At 49.8% G+C, this 17,104-nt stretch overlaps 1 protein-coding gene across 2 annotated transcripts in view; it reads left to right on the top strand.

The window, feature by feature from the left end:
• Nucleotides 1–17,104, top strand: part of SPICE1 (spindle and centriole associated protein 1) — an 86,146-nt gene that overhangs the window by 50,316 nt on the left and 18,726 nt on the right. For both annotated transcript variants that reach the window (XM_073617454.1, XM_073617455.1), the window contains exons 6-12: nucleotides 4,538–4,659; nucleotides 6,259–6,365; nucleotides 6,554–6,684; nucleotides 10,238–10,378; nucleotides 12,157–12,419; nucleotides 14,230–14,361; nucleotides 16,588–16,705. In XM_073617454.1, coding sequence (XP_073473555.1) covers nucleotides 4,538–4,659; nucleotides 6,259–6,365; nucleotides 6,554–6,684; nucleotides 10,238–10,378; nucleotides 12,157–12,419; nucleotides 14,230–14,361; nucleotides 16,588–16,705 — 1,014 coding nt within the window. The remainder of the gene's footprint in view (nucleotides 1–4,537; nucleotides 4,660–6,258; nucleotides 6,366–6,553; nucleotides 6,685–10,237; nucleotides 10,379–12,156; nucleotides 12,420–14,229; nucleotides 14,362–16,587; nucleotides 16,706–17,104) is intronic.

Consider the following 17,104-nt stretch of genomic DNA (forward strand, 5'->3'; position numbering starts at 1 on the left):
TTTATTAAAACCACTGCAATCTTCACATAATGCACCCACATTCTTAAAAAGATAAAACCAGCAGAAAACATGTGCAATTCACAACAATCTTCAACTTTTGTGGATAAAACCTTATAACCAGCGGTCACGGCGGACCCGAGGTGTGCTGCTGGGCTATAATCTTAAACCTCCGCTCCTCCGTGCACTCGAATTCCTAACCTCCTGTGTGGCTGACAGCGCTCGCGTCACGTCTCACAGCCACGACCCCGACATGTTTCGTCATAGGTAGACTTATTCATGGGAGTACTAGTATTGCTAGTAATTACCTGTCTGTGATACTTTTTTATATATTTGTGCTAGCATCCAAATTTGTATGTTATCATCAGAGTTCCCCCCCTTTACACCGGGGTCCCCATCAGAGTGCCCCCCCTTACACGGGGGTCCCCATCAGAGTTCCCCCCCTTACATCGGGGTCCCCATCAGAGTTCCCCCCCTTACATCGGGGTCCCCATCAGAGTTCCCCCCCTTACATCGGGGTCCCCATCAGAGTTCCCCCCCTTACATCGGGGTCCCCATCAGAGTTCCCCCCCTTACATCGGGGTCCCCATCAGAGTTCCCCCCCCTTACATCGGGGTCCCCATCAGAGTTCCCCCCCTTACATCGGGGTCCCCATCAGAGTTCCCCCCCCTTACATCGGGGTCCCCATCAGAGTCCCCCCCCCTTACATCGGGGTCCCCATCAGAGTCCCCCCCCCTTACATCGGGGTCCCCATCAGAGTCCCCCCCCTTACATCGGGGTCCCCATCAGAGTCCCCCCCCTTACATCGGGGTCCCCATCAGAGTCCCCCCCCTTACATCGGGGTCCCCATCAGAGTCCCCCCCCCTTACATCGGGGTCCCCATCAGAGTCCCCCCCCCCTTACATCGGGGTCCCCATCAGAGTCCCCCCCCTTACATCGGGGTCCCCATCAGAGTCCCCCCCCCTTACATCGGGGTCCCCATCAGAGTCCCCCCCCCCCTTACATCGGGGTCCCCATCAGAGTCCCCCCCCTTACATCGGGGTCCCCATCAGAGTCCCCCCCCTTACATCGGGGTCCCCATCAGAGTCCCCCCCCCTTACATCGGGGTCCCCATCAGAGTCCCCCCCCCTTACATCGGGGTCCCCATCAGAGTCCCCCCCCCCTTACATCGGGGTCCCCATCAGAGTCCCCCCCCCTTACATCGGGGTCCCCATCAGAGTCCCCCCCCCCCCTTACATCGGGGTCCCCATCAGAGTCCCCCCCCCTTACATCGGGGTCCCCATCAGAGTCCCCCCCCTTACATCGGGGTCCCCATCAGAGTCCCCCCCCCCTTACATCGGGGTCCCCATCAGAGTCCCCCCCCCCTTACATCGGGGTCCCCATCAGAGTCCCCCCCCTTACATCGGGGTCCCCATCAGAGTCCCCCCCCCTTACATCGGGGTCCCCATCAGAGTCCCCCCCCCTTACATCGGGGTCCCCATCAGAGTCCCCCCCCCCTTACATCGGGGTCCCCATCAGAGTCCCCCCCCCTTACATCGGGGTCCCCATCAGAGTCCCCCCCCCCTTACATCGGGGTCCCCATCAGAGTCCCCCCCCCCCTTACATCGGGGTCCCCATCAGAGTCCCCCCCCCCCCTTACATCGGGGTCCCCATCAGAGTCCCCCCCCCCCCCTTACATCGGGGTCCCCATCAGAGTCCCCCCCCCCCCCTTACATCGGGGTCCCCATCAGAGTCCCCCCCCCCCCTCTTACATCGGGGTCCCCATCAGAGTCCCCCCCCCCCCCTTACATCGGGGTCCCCATCAGAGTCCCCCCCCCCCCCTTACATCGGGGTCCCCATCAGAGTCCCCCCCCCCTTACATCGGGGTCCCCATCAGAGTCCCCCCCCCTTACATCGGGGTCCCCATCAGAGTCCCCCCCCCCTTACATCGGGGTCCCCATCAGAGTCCCCCCCCCTTACATCGGGGTCCCCATCAGAGTCCCCCCCCCCTTACATCGGGGTCCCCATCAGAGTCCCCCCCCCCCTTACATCGGGGTCCCCATCAGAGTCCCCCCCCCTTACATCGGGGTCCCCATCAGAGTCCCCCCCCCCTTACATCGGGGTCCCCATCAGAGTCCCCCCCCCCCTTACATCGGGGTCCCCATCAGAGTCCCCCCCCCCCTTACATCGGGGTCCCCATCAGAGTCCCCCCCCCCCTTACATCGGGGTCCCCATCAGAGTCCCCCCCCCCCTTACATCGGGGTCCCCATCAGAGTCCCCCCCCCCTTACATCGGGGTCCCCATCAGAGTCCCCCCCCCTTACATCGGGGTCCCCATCAGAGTCCCCCCCCCCTTACATCGGGGTCCCCATCAGAGTCCCCCCCCCCCTTACATCGGGGTCCCCATCAGAGTCCCCCCCCCCTTACATCGGGGTCCCCATCAGAGTCCCCCCCCCCCCCTTACATCGGGGTCCCCATCAGAGTCCCCCCCCCCTTACATCGGGGTCCCCATCAGAGTCCCCCCCCCTTACATCGGGGTCCCCCCCCCCTTACATCGGGGTCCCCATCAGAGTCCCCCCCCCCCCCTTACATCGGGGTCCCCATCAGAGTCCCCCCCCCCTTACATCGGGGTCCCCATCAGAGTCCCCCCCCCCTTACATCGGGGTCCCCATCAGAGTCCCCCCCCCTTACATCGGGGTCCCCATCAGAGTCCCCCCCCCTTACATGGGGGTCCCCATCAGTGTGCCCCCCCCCTTACATCAGGGTCACCAACTGATCCAAATAATCAGTCTAACAATACAAACAAAAGTGATAAAGCGGCTCTACAGCTGCCCAGATCACTCTTACACAAAAGCCCAAAGCCTGCTGAGCCATGAGCTTGTTTATCCTCTTCAGTCTTTGGACACAGTAGACACCATCAAAGATTTGAAGAGGTTAAATATGAACTTTCACCCCCTTCCTGCCCAGGACAATTTCCAGCTTTCAGCGCTGTTACACTTTGAGCGACAATTGCGCCGCAGTCATGTAACACTGTAACCATGTGACATTTTTATCATTTTTTATTTTTTTTTCACATGACTAGAGCTTTTGGTGGTATTTAATCACCACTGGGTTTTTTATTTTTTGGTAAACAAATGTAGACGTCACATGATGTCCACCCTGAACAAGAAAGCTCCCGCCCGGCCTATAGACAAAAAATCATCACAGCCTCATTGGACAGGACTCCATTGTTATGTTATAAGTGCACCAATACAGCTAGAGAGTCACCTCGGGGCAAGAGAAGAGACATCTGGGGCAGGTTGTTACTGACATTGACACCGCAGTCTGTGATATTACTGACACCTTGTAGGTAAATATTTAATATAGAATGTTTGTTTTCTATTGAAAGTAATGTTGGCTTATGGATCTGATACAAAGATTTCTGTTTTATATCATTGCTGCAAGCGAAAAAAGATCATGTATTGTGTTAGGGAGGAATAAATAAACTTATTTATACATGTCTATGAGTCCTATTTCTACCTCCCATATACACTATATTACCAAAAGTATTGGGACACCTGCCTTTACACACACATGTACTTTAATAGCGCCTTAGTCCGTAGGGTTCTATATTGAGTTGGCCCACCCTTTACAGCTATAACAGCTTCAACTCTTCTGGGAAGGCTGTCCACAAGGTTTAGGAGTGTGTCTATGGGAATGTTTGACCATTCTTCCAGAAGAGCATTTGTGAGGTCAGGCACTGATGTTGGACGAGAAGGCCTGGCTTGCAGTCTCCGCTATAATTTATATCAAAGGTGTTCTATTGGGTTGAGGTCAGGACTCTGTGCAGGCCAGTCAAGTTCCTCCACTCCAAACTCGCTCATCCATGTCTTTATGGACCTTGCTTTGTGCACTGGTGCGCAGTCATGTTGGAACAGGAAGGGGCCGTCCCCAAACTGTCCCCACAAAGTTGGGAGCATGAAATTGTCCAAAATGTCTTGGTATGCTGACGCCTTAAGAGTCCCCTTCACTGGACCTAAGGGGCCAATCTCAACCCCTGAAAAACAACCCCACACCATAATCCCCCTCCACCAAATGATTTGGACCAGTGCATAAAGCAAAGTCCATAAAGACACGGATGAGCGAGTTTGGGGTGGAAGAACTTGACTGGCCTGCACAGAGTCCTGACCTCAACCCGATAGAACACCTTTGGGATGAATTAGATTGGAGACTGCAAGCCAGGCCTTCTTGTCCAACATCAGTGCCTGACCTCACAAATGCGCTTCTGGAAGAATGGTCAAACATTCCCATAGACACACTCCTAAACCTTGTGGACGGTCTTCCCAGAAGAGTTGAAGCTGTTATAGCTGCAAAGGGTGGGCCAACTCAATATTGAACCCTACAGACTAAGACTGGGATGTCATTAAAGTTTATGTGCGTGTAAAGGCAGGCGTCCCAATACTTTGGGTAATATAGTGTATACACCAGTGTGTGCCTCTGATCTATTCTGGTGTCTGTAGACATGTCTATATAGGTGTATGGTATTTCAGTAGTCACCAATTTGTCCCTTTTTATAACTCCAGGCTTTCCTAATGTCACAATGGCTCCATCCTGCGACTTGGAAACCTCTTGTGGTCCAATCGTGCAGAAGAAAGACCCTCCCACCCGCCTGTCCATCCTCAGCGAGAGCGTCATGGACTCCCAGGTAACAGAGACGAAATTTGTTTATAGCCTCAACTCCAGACATGCAGCTCAATGCAAACTTTGTAATTCTGTCTAGCCGGTCCTGTGATTTACACAGCTCTGCGAAATAGTACAGCCTGACAGGTCACCTAACATCTCTCTGTTGCAGTTAAAGTGATTGTAAACGATCACCTTGTAAAACAACCCATTTGGTTTAACCACCGACTGTGTATATACACACACACACATCCTGCTGATCCACCTCTCGCATCCAGCCCACGTGCTTGTATGGGATTATGGGATGTATATGATGTATGGGAGTATATGATGTATATGATGTATGGGAGTATATGATGTATGGTATATTATGTATGGGATGTATATGATGTATGGGATGTATATGATGTATGGTATATGATGTATGGGATGTATATGATGTATGGGATGTATATGATGTATGGTATATTATGTATGGGATGTATATGATGTATGGTATATTATGTATGGGATGTATATGATGTATATGATGTATATGATGTATGGGATGATCTCTATCTCAAGGCGGCTCTCCTGGGCAGGATCATTTACCTAGTACCTGATCCTGTACTTCGGAATCTGGGGGTGCGCACGCTGTGTCCAATCACAGCGGGTCTGGCGGACTTGATGTCTGCCGGGACCCTCCGATCGTTTGGTACACAGGCAGAGCGACAATCTGCCCATGTGAACAAGGCAGATCAACGTTCTGTGAGATGGGAAGGTTTTGATCCCGTGTTTCTACAAACCAGGAACACGGATCTCTACCTTCCCATAGTAAAAGCACCTCCCCGCATACAGTTAGCAAGCACTCCCTAGGAACACATGTAACCCTTTGATCTCCCCCGATGTTAACCCCTTTCCAGCCAGTGTCATTAGTACAGTGACAGTGCATATTTTTAGCACTGATCACTGTATTGGTGTCACTGGTTTCCAAAAACTTTTTCAGCTAGGTGTCCGATTTATCCGCCGCAATATATCCGTCCCGCTATAAATCGCTGATTGCCGCCATTACTAGTTAAAAAAAAAAAAAATCCAGTATATATCACATAGTTTGTAGACGCTGTAAATTTTACACAAACCTGCCCATTCTCCTCTGACCTCAACAAAGGCATTCTCCTCCACACAACTGCCGCTCACTGGATATTTTCTCTTTTTTCCCACCATTCTGTGTAAACCTGAGAGATGGTTGTGTGTGAAAATCCCAGAAATACTCAGACCAGCCCGTCTGTCACCAACAACCATTCCACGTTCAAAGTCACTTCAATCCCCTTTCTTCCCCATTCTGATGCTTGGTTTGAACTTCAGCAAGTCATCTTCACCTCATCTAGATGCCTAAATGCATTAAGTTGCTGCCATGTGATTGGCTGATTTAGCAATTTGTGTTACCAAGCAACTGAACAGGTGTACCTAATAAAGTGGCCGGTGAGTGTATATCCTACATACCGGGGGAGATGAAATTGTAAGCTTTAGGAGATGGGGTGTAATTCCTGGCTCCTGATGTTCAGGACTTGCACTTGCTGTATATGAGACTTTGTATGTTTTAGATGTACGTCAGAAAGTTTATGATTGGAAATATTTGATTTAGGCTCTTAATGATGTGGATGAGAGTCAGTCAGAAGATGATGATGATGATGATGATGATGATGAAGTGGACGTCTCCATTACTTTCCAGCCCAACCTTACCACTGACAGGTGAGTTTGTTCTTCTTTTTACATCTTTTTTTTTTTTTGACCGTATAGAATAAACATTTGGATTGAATAGTAATAGATCCTCTATTATGGGAAGTTATTAATTAGTAAATTCCATGGAAGGCGGAGCCTTTCATCTGCACTCTATGAAGGTTCTGTGTTATATGAATGTTTTCCCAATCTTCTTCCAGGGCTTACCAGATAATAAATGAAGAGCGTTCCCATCCGGCATCTCGTCATCCATCAACAGGCAAAGAAGCGGATGCAGACAACCAGTTTGTGACACCCAAAAGCTCAGGTCATCCCACCAACGGGCAAATAGGTAGGGCTGATTAATATATATATATATATTTTCTGTCTATCTCTTGATACCTATATCTCTCTATATCTATATCTCTCGATATCTATACAGTGGAACCTCAGATTACGAGCATAATCTGTTCAAGGAGAATGCTTGTAATCCAAAGTACTCACATATCAAAGCGAGTTTTCCCATTGAAGTCAATGGAAACGAAAATAATTTGTTCCACATTGACTTCAATCGAATACAATGCCGCATGCGGCCAGAGGCGGGGGAGGGTGCCGGAGAGCCTCGGAAACGGCTGGAAAGGCCCGAGGACACTTCGGCTGACCTCGGAAAGACTCCGTTCACAAGCCTTTCCGAGGTTTGCCGAGGTCAGCCGAACTGTCCTCGGGCCTTTCCGTGCATTTCCGTTCGGCGCCGGCGCCCCCCACCTCAGGCCAGAAGCGGCACTGCACACTGCTTTGGCCTGAATCCTGCTTGTTTTGCGAGACAACACTTGCAAACCGAGTTAGGATTTTTAGAAATACAGTGCTCGGTTTGCGAAACGCTCATTAACCACGTTACTCGCAATCCGAGGTTCCACTGTATCTCTATCTCTCGATATCTATATCTCTCTCGATATCGTCAAAGGAAAACTGGCTCAAAATAGTAAAAATAAATAAATATTTTTTTCTTTTTTATTTGGCTATATATTTTTTGCTATCATCATAATTTACCACCAAAGAACAACCCAAAATTAATTCTCCTGCTCCTGACTATTGCAGTGATACCACATATGTGGATGTTAGTTGTTGTTTGTACCCGTAGTGCAGCCCAGAAACAATGGTGCGTATTTTGCATTTTTCTTTTATCCTGCCTAAAACACACTGATACTAAGACCCCTATCCCACTGATACTAAGACCCCCTATCCCACTGATACTAAGACCCCCTATCCCACTGATACTAAGACCCCCTATCCCACTGATACTAAGACCCCCTATCCCACTGATACTAAGACCCCCTATCCCACTGATACTAAGACCCCCTATCCCACTGATACTAAGACCCCCTATCCCACTGATACTAAGACCCCCTATCCCACTGATACTAAGACCCCCTATCCCACTGATACTAAGACCCCCTATCCCACTGATACTAAGAGCCCCTATCCCACTGATACTAAGAGCCCCTATCCCACTGATACTAAGAGCCCCTATCCCACTGATACTAAGAGCCCCTATCCCACTGATACTAAGACCCCCTATCCCACTGATACTAAGACCCCTATCCCACTGATACTAAGACCCCTATCCCACTGATACTAAGACCCCTATCCCACTGATACTAAGACCCCTATCCCACTGATACTAAGACCCCTATCCCACTGATACTAAGACCCCTATCCCACTGATACTAAGACCCCTATCCCACTGATACTAAGACCCCTATCCCACTGATACTAAGACCCCTATCCCACTGATACTAAGACCCCCTATCCCACTGATACTAAGACCCCCTATCCCACTGATACTAAGACCCCCTATCCCACTGATACTAAGACCCCCTATCCCACTGATACTAAGACCCCTATCCCACTGATACTAAGAGCCCCTATCCCACTGATACTAAGAGCCCCTATCCCACTGATACTAAGACCCCTATCCCACTGATACTAAGACCCCTATCCCACTGATACTAAGACCCCTATCCCACTGATACTAAGACCCCCTATCCCACTGATACTAAGACCCCTATCCCACTGATACTAAGACCCCTATCCCACTGATACTAAGACCCCTATCCCACTGATACTAAGACCCCTATCCCACTGATACTAAGACCCCTATCCCACTGATACTAAGACCCCTATCCCACTGATACTAAGACCCCTATCCCACTGATACTAAGACCCCTATCCCACTGATACTAAGAGCCCCTATCCCACTGATACTAAGAGCCCCTATCCCACTGATACGAAGAGCCCTATCCCACTGATACTAAGAGCCCTATCCCACTGATACTAAGAGCCCTATCCCACTGATACTAAGAGCCCTATCCCACTGATACTAAGAGCCCTATCCCACTGATACTAAGACCCCCTATCCCACTGATACTAAGACCCCCTATCCCACTGATACTAAGACCCCCTATCCCACTGATACTAAGAGCCCTATCCCACTGATACTAAGAGCCCTATCCCACTGATACTAAGACCCCTATCCCACTGATACTAAGAGCCCTATCACACTAAGGGGCGTTTTTCATGCGCTTTAGTGCTAAAAATAGCGCCTGTAAAGCGCCTGAAAAATGCCTCATCTGTAATCCCTGTGTGAAAACCCTTTCACACTCAGGCAGTGCACTTGCAGGATGTTAGAAAAAGTCCTGCAAGCAGCATCTTTGGGGCGGTTTGTTTGCGGTGTATACATCGCTCCTCCACCACTGCCCCTGCCCATTGGAATACATGGGCAGCAATGCCGAAGCACCTGAAAAGTGCTTCGGCAGCGGCGCTACACGGGTGCTTTTAACCCCTTCTAGAGGGTTAAAAGTGCCCCTCGCCTGCCTAAATAGCGGTGCTTTGCCGCTGCCTCCCCCACCGCCCCAGTGTGAAAGGGCTCTAACAGACACTGATACCAATTTAAAATAATATGTATTTTTTAATTTTACACAAAATATGCCGACCGTGACCTTTTGAACCCGACCTTGACCCTAAGGCCCCTTTCACATGGGCTTTCCGATCAGGTCCACCAGTCAGTTTTTCAGGTGCACCTGATCGGACGCTCCTCTCACCTCTATGAAGCGGTGGATGTCCGCCGCTATCCGATCTGATCCTGTCCGTGAAATCCCAGAGGGATGGTGACCCTATTTTCTATCCGTCTGAAGGATTGGTTTGGGTGAAAACAGCCAGTCGGTCCATTTTCATCCGATCTCCCCCATGGAAGAGAGCGGGACTCTGATAGGTCTGTCTCTGCACAGTGAGCGGAGACGGACCTGTTATCCGCCTGCTCAGCGGGGATCAGCGGATCGATTTCCCCCCCCGCTGAGCAAAGCAGAGGCCGTCAGGTGGACCGCCTGTGTGAAAGAGCCCGAACAATAACCCCGGCAACCTTTAATCTTGTTTTTTTTTTTTTTTTTACTTTGTTAATTTCTTTTTTATTCTTTATTTTTAAATTTGATTTTTTTTTTTTTTTTTTAATACGTCCTTGTTGATTTGTTTACAATTCCTCTTCTGCAAGAAGAAGGAAGATACAATGTATCATTCTCTTCATTCAGAAGAGGCTTCATAGAGACTGATCACTGTGATAGCCAATCAGAGGGTATCACAGCGATCAGGTGGCCCGGAACTGACAGTCGCGGGTCCCGATCTTTAGTGGGAGACCCCGGGGCCCTCGGTCAGAGCCTGGTCTCTGTGCTGGGAGTGCGCTCCCAGCACAAAGGGAGGTACCCATATATGCGGTCCCAAAAAGAAAAAAAAAAAACTTCAATGAGGCTGCGTATATGTGTGCGGTCTGCGCGAAGGGGTTAAAGTAGTATGCCGGTAGGTTATGAGGCTATAAATAAATGAATATATTTTACCCTAACATTTTTCTATAGCGTTAAACGCCACCACAGCTGTAAAGAAGGTCAAAACCCGCCTGACGGAGGAAGAGCAAGAAGAACCTGAAGATCCAAAATGTGTAATTGGCAGAATACTGAACCCCAACCCCCCAAATCACCATCGGGTGCCGGCAAAAGGTGAGGGCCCTGCAATATTGTGCAAAGGGAGTACCAAGACAAATGTATATTATGGTGGTTTACCTTTTACTTCCTGTTCCCCATGGCATGATAGAGGGAAATTCCCCCCAAAGGGGGCACAGCTATCACACCTCAAAGCTGAAAGTAAACGTTTTTTCTTTTTTTTTTTTTTTTTTTTCCTTTAAAGCGGAGTTCCACCCAAAAGTGGAACTTCCGCTCATTTGTCAACCCCCCCCCCTCCGGTGCCACAATTGGCCCCTGTCGGGGGGAACGGAAGTTCCCCACCTCCGGGAGACAGGGCCGCGGCGAATTACGTCAGCGGCTCGGCTCCCTCATCCTCCTTCCCCTGCTGCCAGGCCATTAGGAGAGCGCAGTGGTGCCTTGCGCATGCGCAGTAGGCACCCGGTCATGAAGCCGCAATGCTGCAGTGCCGGGTTCCCTTACCCGCAATGGCGGCCGCAGCACCTGACAGCTGATGGAAGCATCAGCTGCGGTGCCAACATCACTGGACTTCAGGACAGTTAGGTGTCCTAATTTAAAAATTTAGCAGCTGCAGTATGTGTAGCTGCTGGCTTTTAATTTTTGCAGGGGTGGGCGGACCTCCTCTTTAAAATAACAAACATGTTATACTTGCCTGCTCTGTACAATAGTTTTTTACAGAGCAGCTCCAGTCCTCCTCTTCTCAGGTCCCCCGCTGGTGCTTCTGGCTCCTCCCCCACCGCGGAGTTCGCCTATAGCAAGCCGCTTGCTATGGGGGCACTCGTACGGACACGCTCCAGAGCCTCGCTGTCTGCATCTATTGACACAGACAGTGGTACTCTGCCACGCTCTCTTGTCACTGGCTGTCATTGGCAGCAGCTCCCGCTGCTGTCTCTGAGCCAATGAGGAGGGAGAGAGGCAGAGCCTCCGATCTTGTGCACTTTGCTGGATCAAGATTGGGCTTGGGTGAATAAAACCTTTTCTGTTTTCAGTGCATACCTTTATTTTAAACCCAGTGATGTCATTTGTACTTGATTGATTTGTACTTCTCTATGCAATGTTGGTAGATCGTGGCTGGTGGGAGGGGCCTGCAGGTGTCTGTACATAGTTTGCAGAAAACATCCCTCCTCTCAAGAGCCCTCAGCTGTGATGCAAGCGGTGGGCTGGCTCTTGGGAGGAGTTATTCAAATATCCAAATTCCCTGTTGTAAGGATGTCTGTCTGGCAGGGTTGGGCATCCCTAGATGGGCTGTGATTTACACACGGATCTCCTTAGGTACTTAAGAACAGAAGAGGGCGCCACCATCTAAGTACCAGTCTAGGTAATGCCCATATATGATGCTGAATGACAGCGCTCGTGACTGCTGCCAGAGCCGACCGCTGTCACTCAGACCTCCCTACTGAGCACCGTAGTCCATGTCCGGTGGGATGGTGGGTTGCGCACTGTCAACCAAACATGCTCAGCAACCGCAGATCATTAGGGATCAAATGCTACAAGCCCTTGGTCCCCTAGAGCAACTCCAGTCCTCAAGGCGCCCCAACAGGTCATGTTTTCAGGCTCCCCATTATTTTGCACAGGTGATTTTACTGATTTATACTGCCTTAGTAATTACCACAGTCATTTCATCCGAGGGAAATCCTGAAAACATGACCTGTTGGGGCTCCTTGAGGACTGGAGTTGAGAAACACTGCCCTGTAGGATTCAACCACGATTGTGAATTTGCAGCGATACTTCTTCTGTAAAGAGAACCTCAGCACGGTTCTGTGATTTGTGAAACAATTTTCCTGTTTTTGTTGAAGGTAAGAAAAAACGCTCCTTGCGCCCCCCCACTCATCGCAGGGCGGAGTCCGGTTCTGCGTCCTCGGCTTGTGAACTGTCCAGTTGCAGCCAGTCCAGTTTGGATGTCCTGAGCCAGATGATGCAGGAAGTAGAGCTGGACTTGGAGGACTACGAGAGGCAGACGGGCCGGGAGGTGGACACCCTGCCAAAGGCTCAGGGGTTGACGGGATTCACCATGTCTCTTGTCGGCTCCATACGGCGGCTGGTGTGTTATCTAAAGGAGGTAAGACTTGACCACCCACAGGGGGGAGATTTAGTAAAACCAGAGCGTGCCAAATCTGCTGCAGCTCCATAGAAACCAGAATCCGCTTCCAGGTTTTTTGTCAAACTACTTGCTTACTGGGGGGGGTTTACCTCTTGCTGCCCAGGCCAATTTTCAGCTTTTAGCACATTCGCTTTTTGAATGACAATTGCGCGGTCATGTAACACTGTACCCATGTGAAATTTTTATCATTTTTTTCACACAAATAGAGTTTTCTTTAGGTGGTATTTAATCACCGCTGGGGTTTTTATTTTTTGCTAAACAAATGACAGCTGATCATGCGATGTAAACAGAAGATCGGTAAACGTTTTTTTTCCTCTCCTCACGCTGTTACCGTGAGAAGGAAAAAAAAGCCGATCACCGGCTTCTGTGAAAGGGACATCTGTCCCAAAAAGGAAGAGGCGCAGCCACCTCAACTGTGCCCATCAGTGCCACCAATTAGTGCCACATATAAATGCCCACCAGTGACACTTATCAATGCCCACCAGTGGTGCCTCATCAGTGCCACCTAGCACTGCTGCCTACCAATGACCATCACTGCTACCCACCAATGCCAGCTATCAGTGCTCACCAGTGCCGCCTTATCAGTGCAGCCCATCAGTGCCACCTATTAATGCCCATCAGTGCAGGCTATCAGTGCCTATTAGTGCAGCCTCATCAGTGTACATCAATGAAGGAGAAAAATTACCTGTTTGCAAAATTTTATAACAAAATATAAAACTGTTTTTGTTATTTTTTTTTCAAAATTTTCGGTCTTTTTAAAAAAAAAAAAAATTTTAACAAAAAATAAAAAACGCAGAGGTGATCAAATACCAAAAAAAGAAAGCTCTATTTGTGTGGAAAAAAAAATGATAAAAATGTCATGAGTACAGTGTTATATGACCGTGCAATTGTCATTCAAAGAGTGAGCGCTAAAAGCTGAAAATTGGTCTGGGCAGAAAGGGGGTTTAAGTGCCCAGTAAGCAAGAGGTTAAAGTCCATATAAAATTATGTAATCCATTTTATAAAAAGATTATAATGGTATAAGGTGCAGTGCGTCTCCCTTTTGTAACTGTATTATGAAAAATACCTTATTGCCAGCGCCGCTGGGCGCTCACGTGACCTGCCTGAGCTCTTCTTTTCCACTCCGAGATCCCCGCTGACGTCACCCCGCTCCGAGCCCTGCAGAGGGAGGGCCCGCAGACATCAGCCTGGAGGAGAGGAGACTCCTGGCGGGTCAGCGGCTCTGTATATAAGGTATTTTCTATAATACAGTTACAAAGGGAGACAAATTATACTGTTATAATCGTTTTACAAAACGGATTACATTTTTTTACTAGGGCTTATTTTCAGGGTAGGGCTTATATTGCAGCCCTCCCCGATAATCATGCTAGGTCTTATTTTTGGGGAAACACGGTACTACTGATGATGAGTAGGCACTTGGTGTAAGTGTGAAACGCGTCAGCTATTCTTGTACCACCCCACAGTCGTGTTTTGTGTACCCCATGATTCTGTATTTTGAATAAAAAGACGGATTTATCCATTCCGGTGTGCGGCTGTCCAGGTCTTCTTGTTCTCTTTTACTGATGATGATGATGATGACTTTTGTAAAAGGTGCTTTTTATATACAAATAATGATACCTCTGTAAGGCACAGCATAGGAGACGGTTTGGTGAGCTGATAAATTGTCCCATCGATTACCAATCGCTCTGAATGGATATAAAGCTTGAGCTGTGTGATATATTTCTGATGAGGGGTCATGTCACATTCATGTCGTATTTCATTCTTGTAGGGGGACCGGCGGTTGCATCAGGAAATTCTGCAGCGTCAGCGTTTGCAGGAGGAGCTCGCTGAGCAGAGGCAGCTGATTGATGCGCTTACAGCTGAAATCCTCTCCATGAAAGAAAACGTCTCCATGTCTCCGGTAATCTCCGATTTCATTCTTTTATAAATTCCAGCTGGACTTGTTGAGAATATCCCATGTGCTTTAAACAGTGCCTAGATTTACAGAGTTCTTTTTAAAGCTAAAGTTTAATCTGCTTTTTATTCTTCCTGTTTTTTTTCCTTTTCCTTCTCATTACCATGTTAGTGAAATGCTTAAATAAACGGTTTGTTTTCACTACATACCTTAATGTACCCTGATGTAAGGGTGGACTCTGCTGGGGACCCTGATGTAAGGGGGGGGCTCTGCTGGGGACCCTGATATAAGGGGGGACCCTGATGTAAGGGGGGACCCTGATGAAGGAGGGGGACTCTGCTGGGGACCCTGATGTAAGGGGGGACTCTGATGGGGATCCTGATGTAAGGGGGGACTCTGATGGGGACCCTGATGTAAGGGGGGACTCTGATGGGGACCCTGATGTAAGGGGGGACTCTGATGGGGACCCTGATGTAAGGGGGGACTCTGCTGGGGACCCTGATGTAAGGGTGGACTCTGCTGGGGACCCTGATGTAAGGGGGGGGCTCTGCTGGGGACCCTGATGTAAGGGGGGGGCTCTGCTGGGGACCCTGATATAAGGGGGGACCCTGATGTAAGGGGGGACCCTGATGAAGGAGGGGGACTCTGCTGGGGACCCTGATGTAAGGGGGGACTCTGATGGGGATCCTGATGTAAGGGGGGACTCTGATGGGGACCCTGATGTAAGGGGGACTCTGATGGGGACCCTGATGTAAGGGGGGACTCTGATGGGGACCCTGATGTAAGGGGGGACTCTGCTGGGGACCCTGATGTAAGGGTGGACTCTGCTGGGGACCCTGATGTAAGGGTGGACTCTGCTGGGGACCCTGATGTAAGGGGGGGCTCTGCTGGGGACCCTGATGTAAGGGGGGGGCTCTGCTGGGGACCCTGATATAAGGGGGGACCCTGATGTAAGGGGGGACCCTGATGAAGGAGGGGGACTCTGCTGGGGACCCTGATGTAAGGGGGGACTCTGATGGGGATCCTGATGTAAGGGGGGACTCTGATGGGGACCCTGATGTAAGGGGGGACTCTGATGGGGACCCTGATGTAAGGAGGGGACTCTGATGGGGACCCTGATGTAAGGGGGAGACTCTGATGGGGACCCTGATGTAAGGGGGGACCCTGATGTAAGGGAGAACTCTGATGGGGACCCTGATGTAAGGGGGAGATTCTGATGGGGACCCTGATGTAAGGGGGAGATTCTGATGGGGACCCTGATGTAAGGGGGAGATTCTGATGGGGACCCTGATGTAAGGGGGAGATTCTGATGGGGACCCTGAAGTAAGGGGGAGATTCTGATGGGGACCCTGATGTAAGGGTGGACTCTGCTGGGGACCCTGATGTAAGGGGGGACCCTGATGTAAGGGGGGACCCTGATGAAGGAGGGGGACTCTGCTGGGGACCCTGATGTAAGGGGGGACTCTGATGGGGACCCTGATGTAAGGGGGGACTCTGATGGGGATCCTGATGTAAGGGGGGACTCTGATGGGGACCCTGATGTAAGGGGGGACTCTGATGGGGACCCTGATGTAAGGGGGGACTCTGATGGGGACCCTGATGTAAGGAGGGGACTCTGATGGGGACCCTGATGTAAGGGGGAGACTCTGATGGGGACCCTGATGTAAGGGAGAACTCTGATGTGGACCCTGATGTAAGGGGGAGATTCTGATGGGGACCCTGATGTAAGGGGGAGATTCTGATGGGGACCCTGATGTAAGGGGGAGATTCTGATGGGGACCCTGATGTAAGGGGGAGATTCTGATGGGGACCCTGATGTAAGGGGGAGATTCTGATGGGGACCCTGATGTAAGGGGGAGATTCTGATGGGGACCCTGATGTAAGGGGGGGACTCTGATGTAATGTGGTGGGGGTTCTGGTATAAAGCTAGTTCTTGGAACATGTTCGTTTGTTTGAATTGTATTCATCCATTTATAAAACGGATTTGTTTTGTGTCCTGTGAATATTTGTATATTATACTCTGTGGCCCCTCGTACTGAGGAGTTTGGAGCCCCCTGAGATGGAGGAAGGGGCGGAGTCCTCTGGCAGTGTCGGGGATTTTAGGAAGGTTTATATAGAGAAATATTCTATAACTTTGTGGCGGATCGGAATGAATTTATTGCCGGCTACAGAATGCATGAAAATTGTTCCAAATTGCTTTGACTTTGTTCTCTTGTTGTCTTTCCCTCACAGCTCAGCCAGCAGGTGATGTCTGATCTCTCCTCGTCTCCTCCCGCAGCCAAACCGGAGCAGAGAAGAACCTTGGAGAGTTCATCGTCTGGCCGATCGCTGAGTATGGTGACTGAGCGCGGTGAGTTATTTCTATAGACCCCCCCCCCCCCCCCCCCTCCAAGGTGATTCCTACAATTGGGTGAACAGAATACAAAGAATTGTACATACGTATCGGTGAGAGAGCTGAGCACATGCAATCCTAATGTTGTTTTTTGCAGAGAGGAATCCTTCTTGTCATAACTTTTAGGTGTTGGCGATCCCTCATCATTACCCAGGTGACCTCCGAAAGGATTTACCCCCCTTTATGGCCAGGCCATTTTTTTTACTACTCGGCACTGCGCTACTTTAACTGACAATTGCGCGGTCATGTTACACTGTACACAAATGAAAGTTTTATATCATTTTTTTTCACACAAATAGAGCTTTACTTTGGTAATATTTGATCACCACTGGATTTTTTATTTTACTAGAAATTTAG

The sequence above is a fragment of the Aquarana catesbeiana genome, linkage group LG02 (genome assembly GCF_042186555.1).
Source record: "Aquarana catesbeiana isolate 2022-GZ linkage group LG02, ASM4218655v1, whole genome shotgun sequence".
NCBI lineage: Eukaryota > Metazoa > Chordata > Amphibia > Anura > Ranidae > Aquarana > Aquarana catesbeiana.